The sequence below is a fragment of the Mustela nigripes genome, chromosome X (genome assembly GCF_022355385.1).
Source record: "Mustela nigripes isolate SB6536 chromosome X, MUSNIG.SB6536, whole genome shotgun sequence".
Classification (NCBI taxonomy): domain Eukaryota; kingdom Metazoa; phylum Chordata; class Mammalia; order Carnivora; family Mustelidae; genus Mustela; species Mustela nigripes.
In genome coordinates, this window is record NC_081575.1 from 67,520,099 (window position 1) to 67,540,330 (window position 20,232).

General features: G+C 53.0%; 1 protein-coding gene across 8 annotated transcripts in view; it reads right to left on the minus strand.

Annotated features, from left to right (window-relative positions):
- Positions 1-20,232, minus strand: part of NHSL2 (NHS like 2) — a 263,397-nt gene that overhangs the window by 72,807 nt on the left and 170,358 nt on the right. Inside the window, exon 1 of one of the 8 annotated variants that reach the window (XM_059385652.1) lies at positions 2,091-2,582. The exons of the other annotated variants lie outside the window; for them this stretch is intronic. Coding sequence (XP_059241635.1) covers positions 2,091-2,133 — 43 coding nt within the window. The 5' untranslated portion in view covers positions 2,134-2,582. Of the gene's footprint in view, positions 1-2,090; positions 2,583-20,232 lie in introns of those variants that run through there. 8 annotated transcript variants of the gene reach the window in all.

A 20,232-nucleotide genomic window follows, 5' to 3' on the forward strand; every position in this document is an offset into this window, starting at 1 on the left:
TGGGTGTCCAGGGGACAGAGGGAGCGAAAAGAACGCTATGGTTCCTTGATTAAGGTGACTGGCCCCAGGAGCTGCCGTCCGCAAGGCGGAGGAGAGCAGACTACGGAAGCAGTGGGGAGTAATCCCAGAGGGCCATTAGAACACCTCATCTACTGGGCTGGGCTCCACAGCTCAGGGCAGAGCGGAGAGTTCTGTCGGTGTCAAGCCATGTGTGACTTTGGGTAAGCCGCCGAACTGCTCTGGGCGCCAGTGTCCTCCGTGGAGTACGACGCGGGTAACGAGAGCACCTGCCTCTCTAGGTTTGTGGCGAGAGTCACATGAGGCAAGACGCGCAAAGCTTTGTATATAGGGTCTGGCACATTACTTAGCAGGACTTCTTCTCCCCCTCTACGGTCACAACTAAAACCCCTGACAGTACCTCTTCTTCTCTCCTGGCTCTCTCCCCAGGTCTGGCCCACCTGCCGTCCCACTTCTCCAGCTACGGGGATCCTAAGGAGACTTTCAAGTATTTGCAGATAAGGAAGGTGAGGGGGCACACTCCAGGGGGTAGGACAGGGACCTCCTTCACCTGGAGAGAGAAAGAGAGAGAGGAGGGTGGGTGTTCTGAGGTGGCCGGTGGGCCAAGCAGCCCGCATTACCCAGCTGTAGGCAGAGGCCTGTCCTGGCCTGCAGAGAACAAAGAAAAGGTTCTGGTCTCCTGTGGCATTAGAAGGCAGCGTCTGAAGCAAGTCCCTCCATTAAAAGCTACAAGACAGAAGGTTAAATATAGCCCTTTCCGGTTGTCTGGGACAAATTTATGAAATGTCAGAGCTGCGTTAGCGAGAAACGATGTTATCTCTGCTCTGTTTTTAGAGTAGCAAGGAAGCAAAAGAGAAGAGAGAGAAATGTGCACTTTCACCAGTGGATAGTGGTCAGCCATGGGAGAACCTGAAGTGGCTGGGTCCGTTTTATAAAGTTGCACTCTAGCCACAAAGGGTGGACGATGGCTGGAGAGGGGAAGCAGGGACCCCAGCAGGAGGGACAGAGACGGGATGCCAGAGAGGTAACTGTGGAGGTGGGAGGAGGGAGCGCACTGCAGGGTGGGGCCAGGCCTGCATCCCAGGGCCATGGTGGAGGTGGGAGGGCTCTTTCCTCCTCCTCCTCCCCAGAAGAGGAAAGCCAGCTCTCGCTTGCCCTGGTCTTCCCTAGGGCCTGCCTGGTGACTGCGGGAAACGCAGCCTGTCCAAAGACCCCTAGACCCCTCACTCCTTTCCAAGACAGCGCATGGAGAGGCTGCTAGAAAGTCCTTCCTTATCCACAGCCTACCTCTGCAGCTGTGACCAGAGCCCCCAAGCCTTGGCCATGGGCAGGCAACTGCAGCGTCACCTCCCCTAACGGGGCTTATCCTCTTCATCCAAGCCAGAGAGGGGGAGGCTGGTGTGCCTCGGGACTCTGAACTCTAGTCTACCCTACTGCCAGGAGATCTGGCTGGTACTGGGATTAGGAAGCACTGGGTACCTGGCTAGTAACCTGGGTGAATGGATGACTAGTGTTAGGCATCCCTTTCCAGCCCCTCCCTGCCCCCCCATGCTTTGGTATTGTGCGCGTACACACACACACACACACACACACACACACACACACACAAATCCGCATTTCAGCAGGAGTCCAAGAGGTGGGTCAAGCCCCAAGACTGACCAAGACAGCATTCCACACACAACCCGACCTCCCGCCCAAATGAGCAGAAAGTACAGGAAGTCGATTTGTAGAAATAAGTGATAACGGGATTTCTCACACACATCCTAAAGACTCCTCGGTCGCTCTTATATCCCTTTAGAATCCCAGATGGTCAGGGTTAGGATGTGATCACATCCACCCTGTCCTTCTCCAGGGCCACTCAAATTTGAATTCCTTTTACACCACCTCGGCCAAGTGGTCGCGCAGCCCCTCCTGGCATACCTCTAGTCCTAAGGGAACTCACTTTACCCCAAGATGGCGCAGGCTGCCTCAGGATAGCTCCCAGTGCAGGAAGCCCCTCCTCCTCCACGGGCCCCCATTCCTTCCCTTTCCCCTCTGCTGAGCATGCGACCCCTCCTCCCCCAACGACTCACCTCCCCGGCTCCAGAAGAGGGTGACAGACTCGGCTCTCTCCATCCTAGCGGTGTGGATGACCAAGACGCCACATCCAGCAAATCGTCATGCGAGGGAGAAGTGTGTGTGGGCCCGCACTGTGGGCAGGGGCCGAGGAGCTCCACGCTGTTCCAAGCCTGGTTCCCAGGCTCCTCAGTGTGGTACCCAGGGGCTCTTTCCAAACCCCGTTTCCCTGCACCCCGGCTGGGTCAGTTTGGCCCCAACGGTCACATGCTCTGCTGCCTGTGAAGTGGTCCCTGGGCTGCAGAGCCTGGGGAGAGCAAGGCTGGATTCGACAAGTGAGGTTCCTCTCTCTACTTTCCCGCTTCCTTCCGCCCCCACCGTCTGCCCACGGCCACACTGGTCCAGTGGGTCCCGTCACGGCAGACCAGTGATGGGTGCTGTCTGCGAGCTGGTCTTGTCTTTCTCTAGGCAAGGCTTTCAGCAAGAGGCCTGAGTTGGAGCCCCACAGAGGGCTGACCTCCCGTTCAGCCCAGCCGCTGTCCTGCAGCGAGGGGAAGTGAGCAGGAACTGGCTGTCTGAGTCAGCGCCCGTGGTCTATTGTCACTGTGTGGGCCCCTTCCTTCCCAGAGGAGAGACGTGCACAGAGATAGGCCTTGTTTTTTGCAAGTTTCTCTTGCACACACACACTTTCTCTCTTGGCCCGGAGTGAGCCTTGTACCACGGCTGAATGCCATTCAGTTCGGTTTCGCCAGCCCTTAGTGAGTGTCCCCTCTGGCCGAGGATCACACCCACGGCACGGAGAGGTCATCTCCCAGCATCCTCACTAGAGGCACAGGAGCTAATCATGGCGCGTCCCAAGAACAGGGGAGAAAGCCAAAGCTCAGAGAGGGAAAGAGGCTCTTCCGACGTCCAACAGCAGAGAATCATGAGATTCGTGTCCAGCCTTTCTCTCCATGGCATCAGGTGGAGAATCCCGCTGGCCTTCTTCACCGCTTCCCCCACCTCCACCCTTCCAGCCTATTGCAGATTCTAGCAAAGCCTATCTCCCAGGGCACGGGGCATGAGAGAATCGCTGGCTTTAAAATATTTAAAACCTGTCTTGTTCAGGGGCACTTGGGTGGCTTAGTCAGTTGGGGGGTCCAACTCTTGATTTCGGCTCGGGTCATGATCTCAGGGTCGTGAGAGCCCACTTGGAGCTCTGTGTCTCCCTTCTCCCTTTGCCCTTGGCCCGCTATGTTCACTCTTTCTCTTCCTCAAAAAACAAAACAGAAACCCCCCAAAACCTTAAAATATATCTTGCTCAAAGTCGTTTCTGTGTGTTTAGATGGACCAGGGCCCGGGAAATAAGTCACCTGTGCCGGAAGCTCATTACAAAGGGACTCCATGACCAAACTGGCAAAACAAACAGAGGCAGACAAACCACACCTTGTCCCAGTAACCAGCTGTCTTCTAATCGTAAGGGAGCCATCCTGGGTTCTTGCTCAGAGGGTGAAAAGAGACCTAGCCGAAGCTCAATTCTCCTTCTTATTTTTGTCAGAGATACAGAGAGATGGGAGAAGCAGCTCGAGGGAAGGAGTCAGGGCTGAGAAGCAGACTTGGAGGAACCACCTTGTTGCCCCCAGGAAGCTGAGCACCTCCGCAACTAAGACTCTCAGCTCCTCAAGGGCAGGGCAGGCCTGAGACCCATCCTCAGAACGAATTTGTATGGCTTGTTACAAAAAGCTATCTAAAATGATGGGTGAAACTCCCAGACAAGGAGAATGCATTGTGTTTCCCGGAGTCAGGAGAGGGTCAGTTTCTAGAAGCCGGGACGGTTGATGTCATCGTAGCATTCAAGGATTTCAGTAGGCTGAGGCCCAAGTGGGGAATGTTCACTGTGTCAACAAAAGGGTAACCTTGGCAAGGCTGGCTTCCTGGGCGCCAACCCACAGCAGGTTAAGGAGGGAAATGGGAGGGGAGTGCAGACACCTCTCAGGAAGTCTGGTTGTAGTTAGAGAGGAAGGAGATAGGGCCACAACTGGAGGGCGTAGCCGAGCTGGGAGGTAGCTGTTTGTCAGGATGGGAGAGATGCTGCGTGTTTCTGAGTTGGGGAGCTTCCCCCAAACTCCTGCTCACCCTGCCCTCTGCATTCACCACAGGCTGGACTTCATCTCAGGCTAACCGGGCCAGACTTTCTCAGGCGTGGAGCCCGAGCACTGATGGTATTTGCAAGTCTCTCCAGGTTGAGAACCATAGCCGCTAATTTGTCGTAGACACTGACGTGCAGTCTTAGCCCAGCTAGTGGGTGGAGGGCAAAGGGGGCCTGACTGTCTTAGCTCCCTCATGTGCACAGCTTCGCACAGCAGCTAGGAAGACAGACTGGGAAGCTCCACTCGCTGGGCTCCAGTCTCAGTCTCACCTGCGTGCCTTGGGCAAATCACCAACCGCCTCAGAGCCTCAATTTCTAATCAGTATATTTGTTATGTAATCTGGGGTTTCTAACCTGTATAACCCCTTCAGGAGATAATGAGAGTACCTATGCCGTAAGGTTGCCACGTGGGTCAGATGACTGAATATTGGCAAAGCACTCAGGGTGTTGCCTGATTTGGAAAAAGGTATGTTGGAGCTGGCCTGTGTCTCCTAGCACCTTCCTGAACATGCTAGACCTCCACCCAAGGCTCAGGGGGCACCCCTTCAGGAATGTTGTTGGTATTTTATTTTATTTAAAAGATTTTACTTATTTATTTGACACACAGAGAGAAAGAGCACAAGCAGGGAGAATGACAGGCAGAGGGAGAGGGAATAGCAGGCTCCCCACTGAGCAAGGAGCTCGACACAGGACTCGATCCCGGGACCCTGAGATCATGACCTGAGGAAGGCAGATGCTTAACTGACTGAGCCACCCAGGCTCCCAAGAAACGTCATTTGTCTTATCCTCAGCTTGGTCTCCCAATGGCTATCATCCCTGGGTCACCTCGCACAGGTCTGAATGTGTCGTCAACCTCAGCAGCCCCTTCTCCTCTGGCCTGTTCTGGGCTGGAGCTGGCTGGTGGGGCTGGGCAGGGGCTGCCATCATGTGGGATCAGGACCGTGTTGTTTTTCGGGATGGGAAGAGTCTACAAATTAGAGCCTTGGCCAGTATCTGTCTTTTGTTCCCCCAGCTCTTGTTTTTGAACTCTTTCAGCTGGAGTCCAGGCAAACAACTGCCCCCTGAGTAGGGGGAGATAGTTGGCATGTGTCAGTTCCCATCACACAGATCTCATGTCGGGGGTGGGGGGTGGTTGGAGGCCCAGCAATGGTAGCAACAGGGGCTGCTTTCATCCTATGAACTAGTGCTGTGACCTTGGGCTCTGTGGCCACCAACGAGATCTCTCCCTTTTCAATTTTGCTTTTTACTCCAAGCAGACAGCTCGCTCCCACCCCCCAAGCCAGGCCCCACAGCACCCAGACAACAGGAGGGAGCTGGTGACAGAACCAAAGGTTGGGGCAGATGTCCAGGAAGATAATCATAGTGCAGGGGCAGAGGCACTCAAGAGTACGGCAAGGGGGAGGGTAGAATTCCGCATCAGTGTTCGGCGAGGAAAGCCAGGGCAGAAGTGTGAGGAGCTAAGTCACAGAAGCCAGAAATCCCAGAAGTCGGGTCCCTGAAGCAGGAGCAAGGCCCCAGGCTGCTGGGCAGTCCCAAATATCTCGAAGGAGCCGTATGCTGGAGCTGGGATGTGCCTTTAATCCCTCATGGAGCACAAGAGAGGGGCACGTCTTCTCTGAAGCAAGCCCGAGGGGCCTACACAGCACCTGCCTGACCCCCAGCGTCTACAAAGTTCACAAAAGGAATTCACAGAGGTGGCTCTGTGCCACCGTCTCCAATGCCGGAAAGCAGGCTCAAAGAACACACTCCACCCGGATGACTGGGAGCGATTGAGAGCCTCATCCCGCTCCCAGGACCCCACAACCCTCCATCTGTGCTCTTGGAGAATCTGACAGGAGATTGACTTTTTAAATAGAAAATCTGCTATTGAGAGAGATGAAGGTTTCATCAAAGACGATTTTCTCCACAGGGATGCAGATGGCACTTAGGAGGCTGCATTAGCTCAAATTGTTTGGAAGGACTGCCCCGGGGGTTGGGGGGGGGGTGATGTGGAGCTGACCTGTCAGTGTGCAGGACCCCACACCGGGGCCATCTTCCCTTGTTATCTCAAACTTCATTTTTTGCCTCCTCTCAATGTCTGAGCCTTGTCTGGCTTCTCCCAGCTTGATAATGGTCATATGGACATGGTGGCACAGGGCAGCTTGGGGAGATCCCAGAGGGCATGGGGACGGCTCCTGGGCAGTGGTGACAGCGGTGTGGTGGCGGGGGAGAGGGGGGATGGGCGGCCGCTGGACTAGGGCCTGCATTAATCTCTGTAGCTGGGTGACCTTGGGCACATCACCTTATTTCTGTGGGTCTATAAAATGAAAATTTTTGGGGAGGTGAGTGGTTTCCAAACTCCTACCTCACCTCTATTGAAACACCCGGGCTCCACCATGCTAGACAAAAAGCCTCTTTTTCCCATAGAGGATTTTTCAATACTGACAGGCAAAAATAATATATACACACTATGCTCCCCCAAGCCTCCCTCCACACCCCTCTCAGCACTCGTTGAGGAGCCCTAGGTTAAGTGATTCCTAAAGATCCTTCCTACTCTGACAGGTTTTTTAAAAAGATTGATTGATTGATTGATTGACTGAGAGAGAGAGAAGAGGAGAGGAGAGAAGAGAAAAGGAGAGGATAGGGAGAGAGAGAATCTCACACAGACTCTCCACTGAGCATGGAGCACGATGTGGGGCTCCATCTCATGACCCAGGAGACCATGACCTGAGCCGAAACCAAGAGTTGGACGCTTGGCCAACAGAGTGACCCAGGAGTCCCTCTATGCTGACAGTTTCAAGCAGTGAAAGGCACCACACCCACACTCCTCGCCGGCTCTGCATCTCATCCTCATGACCGTGCCGAGGCGGGCAGGACTAATTCCACCAGACCAAGGAGGTAATGGGCCCTCCGAGACCCTAGGTCACTTGCCTGAAAGGCAAACAGGCTAGTAAGTGGCCATGTGTGTCCGAGAGTCCGAGCAGCTGAAGAAGTCTTTGCCATGTTCTCTATCAATTACTCTCATCGGCTCCCCACCCTGTTTAAGCACTTCAGAGGACGAGCAAAGCCCAAGACATTTTCCCAAGTGTTCCCTAACCCTGGCTAAAACTGGACAGCCTCACTCGCAGTATCAAATCTCAGTGGCACCCAGCGCCCAGAGAAGACAAGACCGAGCCGCACAGGCCAGTCTCGCTTTGCTGTCAGCTGAGGTGGGACAGTGGCCAATGGTGCTTAATGCTTTTGTCTCAAGTTATTTGCATATATACCAGGATAAGGCTTTACACAGCACAGCATCTCCCAACTCACAAAGCCCTCGAAACACCCTACATCATTTATTCTGCACCACAGCCCTGTAAGGGGGTCACAGTGGCTATATAATTAGCATCCTTACATTCCAATTGAAGAAGACAGGGGTACAAGCGCTGCAGTCACTTCCCCCAGAACTCAAAGTAAGGCTCAGAGCTGGGGTTCAAACCCGGGGCCGCCCACACTCAATCCACGTTTCCCCCCATTTCCTGCGGCTGCTTCTTTCTGTAAGAAGAGGCCTTTACTCTTGCCCTGATGCCTTTTGAGCGTATGCTGGCTCAGAGAAACAACACGATTTGGTTTCTCAGCCTGACAGGATGATTTGCCAGTGCAATTGTTCTATATGTTAGTGGTTTTTATTTTTCTTTGCACGAATGACATTATAACAACACTAATGGAAATCTGAGGGAAAGAATAATTCGCCAACCAGCCTGCCACTCGCAATAAATCGAGGTTTGCTTTTTCCACCATTCCCTTCCAGTCCTTGCTGGTGTGCAGACATACTTTTTTACAGGGCTTGCAAAGCTCGCCACAGATACAATTTGACAGTGCGCATTCTGTATGGGATTTTCATTATAAGCATTGTCCATGTTGCCCAGCTGTCCTCAGAATTAGCTCTTTACGGTGCTGGCATACCTCAGTAAGGTGGGATGCTTCATATTTATGTAGCCATCTCCCTGTTATTTGCCCTCAGGTTGGCCATTGTACTATTTATACACTTGGTGCTTCCTTCCAGTTTCAGCCCAGGAAGTGTGTGACTGTGGTGATCGGCCTCAAGTCCCAGGGCTCATGCCTCTATCTCCAACATGTCTTGCGGTTGTGGGAGGTGAGGAGCACCAGGAAATCTTTTGTTTGGTGCCTTGGAGTTTAAGCTTCTCCCATTCCACCTTCCACTGGGCTCCTTAGGTCAAGTTAGGAAATAGGTCTTTAGGAAGAAGGTCCCCAGGGGGATAGGGGCCACTTGGCCCCCTCAGTCACCCCTACCACTCAAGTACCCAATATACCAAAATCAAGGATTATGAGACTTCTAGAAGCTAATGAATACGAAAGGGCTGGGTCAACTACGAAAATGCCTTGCAAACGCAATGAGACGACTTCTGCATGTTGTTTAGTACAGAGAAGAGAACAGTGAACTCCTTTTCGTCTTGGAGCACAGGTTACCTTGCCCACAGCACAGGGATGGCTGCTTGGGTAGGGAGTGGGGGTCGGAGAGCAGTTCTCTCTGTATCCTAAACCCATCACAACACCCGGGCTAGGCTGACACTCAAGGACACCCCAATTTCTTGCTAGCTCAGGCTCAGCTCCAGTTTCTGGACCAAACACGGAGCCTCCAGTGAGTTTAATTATTCCCACAACACAAACGTGCCATCAACTAGACATATGGTGGGCCTTCTACCGGGCTGGGAATTGCAGTTCCTGTTGCTATAGAGATGGGCTCGCCCTACCATAACAGAGCCATAGAACCTTCCTTTCACCACACCCGGTCTCCAGGGTTACTAACTCCTGCCACAGTTGCAAAGACGTGGAGAGGCCCGTGGCGTGGCACGACAGGGACAAGTTTGACAGTCAGACAGCCCTGGGCTCCAATCTAGGCTTTGCAACTTTCGGGTCGTCAGACCCTGGGGCAGCTCTCCTCCCAAGCCTCAGTTTTCTCATCCATAAAATGGCATCCACCACTCCTGCCTGGAGGTCATTACAAGGGTTAAGTAAGTAATGTTGCGGACGGAAAGTGCTGGTATGTGTACCACAGGTGTGTGCTATTGGTTCCTTTGCCCTCCTGTGTGGTCTAGGGGTCCGAATAGACAGTATGTGCACAGCTTTGCACGTGCTGGGTAGTGAGGATGCAGTAGTACATACCTGCCCATATGCCATCCAGAGTCATAGGGCAAGAGGGCTACAGCTCACTCAGGGGGTAGAAAGGGGCATAAAAGTTGGTGGGAAGTCAATTCCAACTCATGAGCTTGGCAAACAAGGTTTTCCAGTGTCAAAGCAACCTATGCCTCTCACATTCTAGGACCTTCCCAGTGCCAGCCCCCAACCTGCACCCACTTTGCAGCTGCATCTCTCAGTCTGGCCACGGTCCCCCAAACATGCCGGACTCACAACTGGTTCCATTCTCGGGGTAGACTTGCCGTGTTCCCCCATCTGCAATCATAATCACTCTTCTTTCACTTGAGAAGCAATTTCAACCTCCTCAAAGTTTTTCCAGCCATCTCACACCACATCTTCCCAACCACCACTAGCAGGAGGGTGGGATGTGGGGGTTGTGTGTGTCAAGGATCCCCTTTAAGTATTAATAGCTTAAAAAAAAAGATTTATTGGGACACCTGGGTGGCTCAGTTGGTTAAGCGGCTGCCTTCGGCTCAGGTCATGATCCCAGCGTCCTGGGATCGAGTCCCACATTGGGATCCTTGCTCAGCAGGGAGCCTGCTTCTCCCTCTGACTCTGCTGCCACTCTGCCTGCCTGTGCGCTCTCTCTCTCTCTGGCAAATAAATAAATAAAATCTTTAAAAAAATTTTTTTAATTTAAAAAGGATTTATTTATTTGAAAGAGAAAGAAAGAGAGGGAGAAAGAGTGCGTGAGCGGGGGGAGAGGGCAAGAGGGAAAGGAGAGCCTTCTATGTGGGGCTCAATCTCGTGACCCTGAGATCATGACCTGAGCTGAAAACAAGAGTTGGACACTTAACTGACTGATCCACCCAGGTGCCTCTAATCAATAGCTTTTTATACAAGAAAGATGAAGGTAGCAGAGGGGAATGAATTGCTCAAGATCACCCTTCTGGTTCCCAAGCAAGAGAGATCAGAACTCAAGCCTTCCAAGGTTTGGTCAACAGTTCTTTCCCACCCTTTGGTAGACCAGTTTTAGCCGTCGCCTTCGAGAAGCTCACATTTTACTAGGGGAGATAAGCATGTCACAACAACCATAAAAATGACAAAGAAACCAATCTGAAAAGGCTACATACTGTGTGATTCCAACATTGTGGGAAAAGCAAAACCCGGGAGACAGTAAAAAGACCAGCTGTTGCTGGAGGTTGGGGGTGGGTAGGGGAAGGATGAATATACCTCGAGCACAGGAGACGTTTAGGGTGGTGAAAATACTCTCTGTGAAACCCTAATGATGGGTACATGTCATCATACACTTGTCCAAACCCACAGAATACGCAACACCACAAATGAACTGTAATGTGAACTACGGACTTTGGGTGATAATGACATGTAATTGGTAAGTAGGCTTATCAATTGTAACAAATGTCCCACTCTGGTGGGGGATGTTGATCATGGGGGAGGCAGTCTGAAGGGGGAGGTTGGGGGTACACAGGAAACTTCTATGCCTTCTCCTCAAGTTTGTGAACCTAAACTACTCTTAAAAACGAAAGTCTTCATTAAAAAAAAAAAAAGAAAGAAAGAAAGCCAGATGAAAAACCCATTGAAAAGACTTTGCCCAGCAATGATAAAATTACATACAAAGTACCAAATTAGCACAGAAGATGGAATGAAGAACTCCATTAATAAATTTTGCATGGAGGAAGGAGATCAATCAGGGAAGGCTTCAGCTAAGAGGAGACACCCAGTCAGCACTTTGAAGGATGAATAGGAAATTGCCAAGAGAAGATGGGGGGCTAGAGGAGGCATTCCAGGCAAAAGAAAGTGCATTTGTGAGCGCACAAGTGCCGAATGGGCATATGGTGTATTTGGAAATCTACCAGTCGTTCAAGATGGCTAGATCATCAAGTTCACAAGGACGTAAGAGGCGGTAAGGCTGGAGAACTAGGTGGGTCCCATCATGGAAAGTCTCTACAGCGTGTTAAGGAACATATACTTTACCCTAGAAACCGCTGCTTCCCAAACCTAAGGCAATTGTGTCTCACATTTTCAACTTTTTCCATTTCCCTGCACCACCTGTAATACCATTTACTTAACTATTTGAAAAGACTCACTTTAAAACACTTAATGTTGCCCTAATAAAAAATACATGAGAAACCATGGGTTGGATTTGGGATGGTAATATTTTTTTCCAATATACATTAAAATACATACAGAACTCTGGAAGGTTAAAAAAAAAGTTTTCTCTGGATTGTGTACAAATGATCCCTGGGGCGACCTGGGACAAGCGGGGCACACACTGGGAGCAACCCTAACCTACCTGCCCCAGATTAGCAAGGCTTGGGTTCATAGCCTGAGAGTGCAAGGTCGGATCCCTCTGGTGGCCAGCTGCGCTAGGCATGGCCAGGAGAAAGGCAAAGGTGGAGGCCGGGAGCCCAGTTCTGGAACAGGCCAGAAGTAACAAAGGTCTGGACTCACATTGACAGTGGGATAAGAGGAGGGGCTGCCAGTTCTCAGAGGAAGGCTCAACGATAAATACTTGTCAGATGGATGGATGGATGGATGGACGGACAGATGGTTGAGTGAAAATTTTCATTGTGATGGGAGGAAGTGGGGAGAGCAGACTATGACTCCAGTTTCGAGTTTGGTTCCTGGGGAGATAGTGGTGTCACCTAAAGAAAACGGAGAGAGAGAAAGAGGAGCCTCTCTGCAGGAGCAGAGGGGAGAGCAAGATGTGCTTTGCTGACCGTGAGGTCCTTGTGGGACATGCAGGTGAACATGGAGCAGCTGACTGTTAGTTTGAGGGGGCACTAGAGATGTGGAGGCAAAGCCTCTGGAGATGGTCTCCAGGTGTGGCTTTACCTTTATGCGGGGAGAGGGAGTAGAGGGAGAGCGGATGCAAGCTGGAGTGGGAGCTCTGAAGAAAGGACATTTGCATCTAGGGGTTGGCTTTCTTCCTCCCTGAGGCTCTTGTGGGGACCTCAGGACAGACCTACCTCCTGTAGGTTGGCCTCATCTCCTCCCTTAGACTGTGTAGCTGTTTCCTGTGCCTATCTCCTCTCCTTGACCAGTCAGTGTGCAGCCTAACCGAGAGGCTAACTGGCTGTTTCTCTAGTTGGCTCAGCAGGACTGAGCGTTCCACCGAGGCTTCAGGGACTGCCTAGGGACAGTGAGCGAGCAAGTACAGTGCTGGGGAAAGGCGAGGGCCAGGAGGTGAAGCGGGGGAGAAAGGAGTCCTGAGGCCACCTCCTCATGCCTCCAGAAGCCGGTCCAGCAGCTACTGCTTCCAGGATGACCTGGATTGGAGCTGGCCTTGAAGATGCAGAACAATGTCTAAGAAATGAAATAGCAGCCAGTAAGCGTCTCAAGTTTCCACTTACTTGTGGAAAGTGCTCCTCAAGCTCCCATACTGGGTGGCCGAGTATCTCCTTTTAAAACCCGTGGGGCCTGAGCCTCCAGGTTTGTGCCAGGGATGCAGGACACTATGAGGTGATGGTGGGGCCATTCACCCAAAGGTGGCCTTGGAAGAGTATGTCCCCAGAAGATTCCAAACAAACTTCAGGGCCCAGAACCTTTGCTGTTGGCTCAGTGCCCCACAGGGGCCCAAATTAAGCCCACCTAGGAGGGCAAATCTGGTGCAGCTCTGATAGGTGTACCCCAGGGGCAGCTACCCTCCCTGGAGCACAATCCAGGTTGCTTTCTGGTAGCTTCCCTCGCCCTGACACCCTGCGAGACCCCTGTTCCTGGGCTGCCCCTAGGACTGGCTGGCCCCAGACAACTCCCTGTAGCCCCTGGGCTGGCCAAATTCCTCAGAAAAGGCAGAGGCAGCCCTCTGGTCCTGAACATGGCAGGCTTTTGGTAAGACACTGATCTGTGTGTTGCTTTCTTATGCTAAACTTGAGTTAAACTTGGCAAAAACTTTCCTTTCCTTCCCACTGGCCTGAACCAGAGATGTGGGCCTCCCAAATGGGTACTGAGAAAACCAGGGGCTTCTTCTGGAAGGAGGGGCGCTGAGTAGGAAGATGAGGGGGGGCACTAGCAAGATGGAGGGAGGGGACCCCTGGCCCTCGTGCATGTGGCCTGAGCTGAGGCAGCAGTGGAAGGTGCTTCCCAAGTGGCCAAGGATCAAGCAGAAGGGAAAACTGTTGTGGGGGGGCAGGGGTGAACAGGACAAGAGAAGTTTCATCCACATTGCTCTTGCATGGCTGGGGAAGGCGAGCTAGGAAAAGTTGTCTCCAGGTTCTGTGTCCCTGATTTCCGTACTGTCAGCATCCAGGACGAGGTTGTTGAGGGGGGAAACTATGCCAACACCCTTGAGTCCACGTCTGGAGAAGGCCAAGTGACGACGCAGGGCACGCCCAGGGTAGGAGGGCACCAAGCTCAAGGCCAGCACATGCTCCTCTCACCCCTGCAGTGAGGGGAGCTCCCCTCCAGGGCTGGGGCAGGAGGTGGGGGCAGGGCATTACACAGCAAGAAACAGATTTGTCTGGATCGTTTAGTGCATGCAGCATGAGAGGCAGAGCCAGGAGAGGTGTAGATGTACTGTGCGAGGTTGGGCGGGGGGGGGGGGGACTCTGGGGGAGGCGAAGGTTCGAATAACAAAGGAGCCTCGTAAAGGATAAGCCATGCAGGGTTCCAGGTCTCTGCTTACAGGATCCAGACAGAAAGCACAGTCCTAGCAATAAACTTCAGTCCAAGACACGTTGCTCACTTCCCAGAAGGTCCAGCCACCCTCCAGAGGCTACATGGGGTTGCTGGCAAGAGGTTGGCCCCCACCAGCTTAGGGAGCTCTGACTTATGCAATTCAGGCTGGCGTGGGAGCAGCAGAGCCGGGAGTTCACCCACATCTCCCTCAGGCTCTCTCCCCGCCCCCTGCCAGCCCCTGCGAGTCATGCCAAGGGTCAGGGGCCCCGCGCGGCTGCAGCTGGGGAGGCCCTGGCTGGAGGAGCCCCAGAAAAGGAGGGAAGGGAAGAGAGTACCTGTTGCTGAATGCATCCAGCTTTGGCTCTTACTCCTCGGTTGCTTGTGGTGAGAGTTGCCCATCATTCTGTTCTGGACTGGCAGCCGCCCCGTGGCTGCCGCCGCCGCCTCCTCCTCCTCCTCCTCCTCCTTCTTTGCCTCCTCCTCCTCCCCTCACCCTCCTCCTCCTCCTCCTCCTCTTCCTCCTCTGCTTGTGCTCCTCCCCAGGTGCTTACATCACCTCGGCTTTGCTTCTCACACACATGGCTCATCCAAATTCCACTTGTGCCCCTGGCACACAATTGTCCAGACCTGACCCTCTCACTTGGACTATAGCCCGCTAGGAGCTTCTCTCAGCCTCTCTCTATCTCTCACTCTCCCTCCCTCCTCCCCTCTTCCCCTGTCTCTCTTTCCCTCCCCCTCTCCCTTGCTTAGTGCTCTACTCAGGTTGAGCAGCCCAGGTTCCAGGAGAACCCTAGGGAGCCCTGAGGGCGGCCCCCGCCTCATCTGCCTCTGCAGCCGGGGCCAGCACGGGCACCCGCGGGGACCCGACTCGTCCACCCTCACCGTCCCTGGCTGCCTCTGCTCTCAGCGCTGTCATTTCTGCTGCCGCTGCTCCTCGCTCTGTCTGCAGAAGCTTGCAGGAGCGAGGGGCCAATAACAGAGCCTAATCCGGGAGTGTGACAGGGACCAGTGAAGGAATGTGCTACCCAGGAATTCTAAGTGATACAGCTCCCTACTCCACTGGGGGATGGATCCGGTTCTGTAAGTGACAGCTGCCAACGGACTCCAGGCTCCAGTCCTGAAGGAGACCTGGGGAAATTCTGGCAGAGCGCGAGGCTGCCAGGCTGCGGGCTCGGAGCTAACACAGCCAGATGCCTCTCGCATGCCCAATGTGGCCACCAGGCGTACCTGCCGCCTTGTCAGGCACACCTGAAGCCTCGCTCTGCTCTCCCCTCCCCTGCCTGCTTTACCTTCCCAGGGGGAGGGCTGAGTTGGCAGCCCAGAGATTCAGCGCCTAGAACTGGGACCCTGGGCAGCCAATAAGAGGGCTCCTTCCATGAGTCCCACTGTAATTCCCTCACTCTTTCTGTCTCTCTCTCCCTCCTCCTCCCCGAATGCATGCAGCTGCTCACTGCAAGTGCTGCAGCCCTGTGGGATAAATGACACGGGGTAGGTTGTGCTGGGTCAGCAGCTCAATCCAGCCCTAACAGCCTGGTAGCGAGGAAAGGGCCATGGCTTCTGCAATCAACCCCCAGAGCTAGACAGCCTTGAGTGACTTTGCTTACTTAGTGGAGTTGGGGTACGGTCCAACCTGATGTCATCAGATTCCTGCTCCGAGACAGGGGGCCTGTTCTTTCAAAGTCATGGCCACCAAGCACTGTGGGTATGGAGCTGGCTAGCGCCTCCACCTGGCAGACTTGGGGCACTGTTCCACCCAGACAGCGGTGCCTTCTGACTTTGGAGCAAGAGGTCTAAAGTGGGATCCATCCAACCATCCGTCCATCTGTCCCTCCACCCACCCAATCATTGCCATTCTTTCAACAGTTCTCAGGGATCTACTCTGGCTGGGCAGGTGTTCTTCTAGGTGTTGGGGACCCAGATGTAGTTAAGTCACCATCTAGGAGGGGTGACCAACACACCCACAGAGCATAACAGTACAACGGGATCACCGCTATACCAGGGGAGGGATCCACATGTTGTAGGAGCACCCAAGAGAAACTTCTTTGGCCTGGAAGAGATAGAGGAGCCGCCTCCCAGAGGAGGTGACACTTGGACAGGGTCACAAAGGGTGAGGAAGAGCTGGCTAGACCTGGGGAGAGAAAGGGCACACTGTTCAGTATTTGGAATACCACCCCCGCTAGGAACCTCTCCTGCCAGGCCCCCAACAGCCAAGGGCCTCCTCAGTTTTCTTCAACAATTCAACACACATCACTTAAGCCTCATCTTTGTACCAGACTAAGGCAACAGAGGGAGGCAGACACTGCCTTCCAGGCTCCCCAGCCCAGCGGGAGAGACACAATCATACAGAAAAGTCACAGGATGGTATGATCTTTGCTTGGGCTTTGCAACTCACTGTGGAATGTGGCAGGAGGCCTCCAAGGAGACCCCCCAGAGGCCAGAAAGATAGGGCTTGGGCAATAGAGGTCCCAGAGCAAGTATAAGAGGCCAAGAGGGAAGCATCTTGGGAAAACTGGATGTATGAACCTAGTAAGAATCATGAAAGGTTTATGAACATGGCAAAAACCCTGAAGGTAAGGTTTGGGGAGCATCTGGTCCCTGCCCCCTTATCTACTTGCAGTAGGTCCTCGATGTGAGTCTTGGCAGGTTCAAGGTTGTAAACATGGCCTGAAGAGAGGCTGGAGGAGACAGACCCATGAGATCTGGAGATGGTTCTAAAAGGCAAAAGACATGCTGGGAGTCAAACCAGATATGAACTCAATGGCATTGTGCACTTGGGACCCCAGATGATATTCCCAGGGGCCAGCCAAGGAAGCTCAAACAGGAAGGGGCGGGTTTTGGAGCATCTGAAGAGTAAGGGGATGGAGGGTGGGGCTGAGGAATGAGTGAATGATCGTAATCTGAACACACCCATGTACCAGCTCCCCAGGTCAAGAAGTTGAGCTTGACCAGGACTACAAAAGCGTCCCTCTCAGAACTTTTTAGGTCATTGTAGATCTTCTCACACAGCCCTGTGAGGTAGATATCCTGAGTTTGATCTGCTTTACAGGTACCTAAATGGAGGCTAAGAGAGGGGAGGCAGCTTGGCCAAGGTCCCCACTGGCTTCTTCCACTGGGCCTCGACAAGTGCTCAAGTTGCTCCCAGAGGAGAAAAACCAACAAAAGAGAACAACGGACACAGAACTCCTCCTTTCTCCCAGCCTCTCCTCTGCCCCATCATTCCTCTCTCTCCTCTTCTCATCTGAGTTCTCAGAAAAGAGTCTACACCCCACAAGTCTACATGAACCGGGGGAGCGGGAGAGGGAGATCCCAGGACCCTGGGATCATGACCTGAGCCGAAGGCAGACACTTAACCAACTGAGCCACCCAGGCGCCCCTACTCCTTCTTGACTAAATGAAACCAACTAGTACGTGGGGTAGACAGGATTTGGGCCCCTGTCTGTCTCCATATTCGGTACTTTCTCCACTGTCTAACTCTTTATCACCTCACCTGGATGGGGTGTGTTTTCAGGTGTCTCTGACATTCAAAATCTCAGAACTGTCTCGCATCCAAGCACTTTGCAATATCACCTCTACCTCGATCTTTGTGCTCCCAGCTACCAATACCTCTCCCCTGAGCCACTGCACTGAACATCCTCTTCACCGGGCTCCCTGTCTGCACCCTTATGCTCTCAAATCTGTTCTTCACACAGCAGCCAGAGCAAGCGTTGACAAAATGTAACCTAAATCCTATCACTCTACTGCTTGGAACCCACCCCAGTGACCTGCTGTCTTAAGCATCAAGCCCAGGTGCACCTGGGTGACTCAGTCAGTTAAGCATCTGCCTTCCGCTCAGGTCATGATCCCAGGGTCCTGGGATGGAGTCCCACGTCAGGCTCTTTGCTCAGCGGGGAGCCTGCTTCTCCCTCTTCCTGCTGCTCCTGCTGCTTGTTCGTGCTCGCACTTTCTCTCTCTCTCTCTCTGATAAACAAGCAAATAAATAAATGAAATCTTTAAAAATAAATGAAGTGTCAAGTCCACCCTCTTTAGGCTGTACTCAGAACTAGCCCCATCTGACCCCTTCCACTTCTCTATTTCCTGAAATAAATCCCTCTACCCATTCAATCCATGGGCTACTCATTCTATTCTCTACCTTGCCCTTGAGATTTGTCACCTAATGGGTAAAGCAACCCAGGAAAGGCACTGTAGTCAGAGCAATCTGGATTTAAATTCTTACTCCGCCGTTTCCACCTGTGCAGCCTCACAAAGTCTCTTAACCTCCCCAGCCTCAGTTTTCCTCATCTGTATAACAGAACGAAAACTTCTAACTAGAGACTTCCATTAGCCAAATGCCACGAGGCATATACTCAGCACTTGCTAAAAAGTGCTCCCTGGGGCGCCTGGGTGGTGAAGTCTGTTAAGCTGGGCCCTTGGTTTCTGCTCAGGTGTCGATCACAGGGTCGTGAGATCAAGCCCCACGTTGGGCTCTGTGCTCCGTGCGGAGTCTACTTAAGATTCCCTTTCCCTCTATTTTTCCCCGCTGCTCTCTCTCTCTAAAATAAATAAATCTTAAAAAATTAAGTGCTTCTCATCCCTTTCTCATTGTCTCTCCCTACTGTTCCCAAATCCTCCTGGTCCTCCAGCTTCAGCCCTAACCCCACCACTCCCAGTCTGCAGGACTCCCTCTGAATACCTTCAGCCTGGGCTGTCTGAGCCACTCAACTTGTCCCTAAACACAGAAGTCCCGGGATTGTTAGAAATCTTCTATGGGCTCCGGAACCTTCTCTGATCTTGGCAGCTTGTGAGTTGCTGGAGGGCTGTGTCAGAGCTGGGGCCCCCGAGTATGCGCTCTGCTGGGCCTGGCACAGAGGACGTCTCGGTTAGTGTTCGCCAACCCATTGGTATGGGCCACGTTACCCTGCCCACGCAGACCTTCCCTCTTCTTCTTCCTCCTACCTCTCCTTTGCTCCCTAACAACCCTCAGAAGCTTGGTCCTCCCACTCCCAGCAATTCAAGAGTCTTTTCAAAATATTCTCACCCTGTCTGACTTATCAGGGTAGACATCCAGGCTGTGCGTGGTGCGGGTGGTCGGTTCTAATGGGTTTACTGATGCGAGATCACCGCCCTCAGAAAGGAGCTAGGAATTCTGCAATCCTTTGTGCTGAGCACTGTGCTCAGGTGGGGGGCGGAGGTGTGTCATTAAGGCTTTAGGAGGGGACTTGGTCCCCTGCAGTGTCTTCAGTGGACTTTGGGGGCAGGGAAAGGGCATCTTTCCGGCTCATGCATACGCCAAGCCAGGCCAGAAGCAGCCATGTCTATCCAGGAAAGAGGACTGGGCTCCTCACCTGACTTAGTGTCTTTAGACACACCATAAGAGGGGACAGAGAAGTCTGAGGCCCGAAATCAGCAACTCTGGGGCCCATCTTCCCAAAGTGAAGGGGTTTAAGGCTCATTGCTGTCACCTCATCAACGGTGTCCAGCTGTACACAGGACTGGAGGACGGGAGGTGGGGGGAATGGGAACGAGGCGGGTGGTACTATCTCCAGATTTTCCCCCGACGGAACCCAAGAGCTGGGAAGAGAGCCAGTTTGTCACTTGAATCGTGCTCTCACTGACTTCTCCCCACCACGTGTGAGGGGGCCGATGATCGGTCTGCATTCCGTGGATGAGAAAAGGGAGCTTAGGGAAGAAGGTGGTGCTGGTAAGTGGCAGGGTCGGGGCAAGAATGCACGTGAGGCTGACTCCAGGTCTGTCTCTTCTTCACTCTGCTGGCCTGTCGGCCGTGATCAGCACACACCCTATCCTGGTATGGCGAAGCTCTGAGTACAAGTTTCAGAAGGAGAAGTGAATTTGAATACATGGCCCCAGCTCTGACTCCGGTAGGTCCTGGCCCAGAAGCCAGTCCTGGGCCATTCATTCAGCGCGCTGCCCTGGAGACACTTTCTAGGCCCCCTCGAGCCTTAAGTACCAACTTCTCTCCCATGTCCCCAAAATGCTCTCTCCCTTCTATTCCATGTGCTTGGAATAGTTTTCTTCCCACTTCCATCTCTGATTGTTTAAAGCCGTATTCATCCCTCAAGACCCTGCCTCCTCCTCCATAAAGCTTTCTCAGCCCTGCAGCCAGGAACACACTCACTCCCTGTGGCCACAACCTTTTTGAGACTGGTGGGGCCATTGCCTACACCTCCCATCCTGCTTCAAGCCTTTTCTGATCTTCCCAGCTGTAAACAACCGTTTCCCTGTGTTTATTCCCACAGTACAACGTGATGATCCCTGAAGTATGACACATGTTTTGCTAGTTG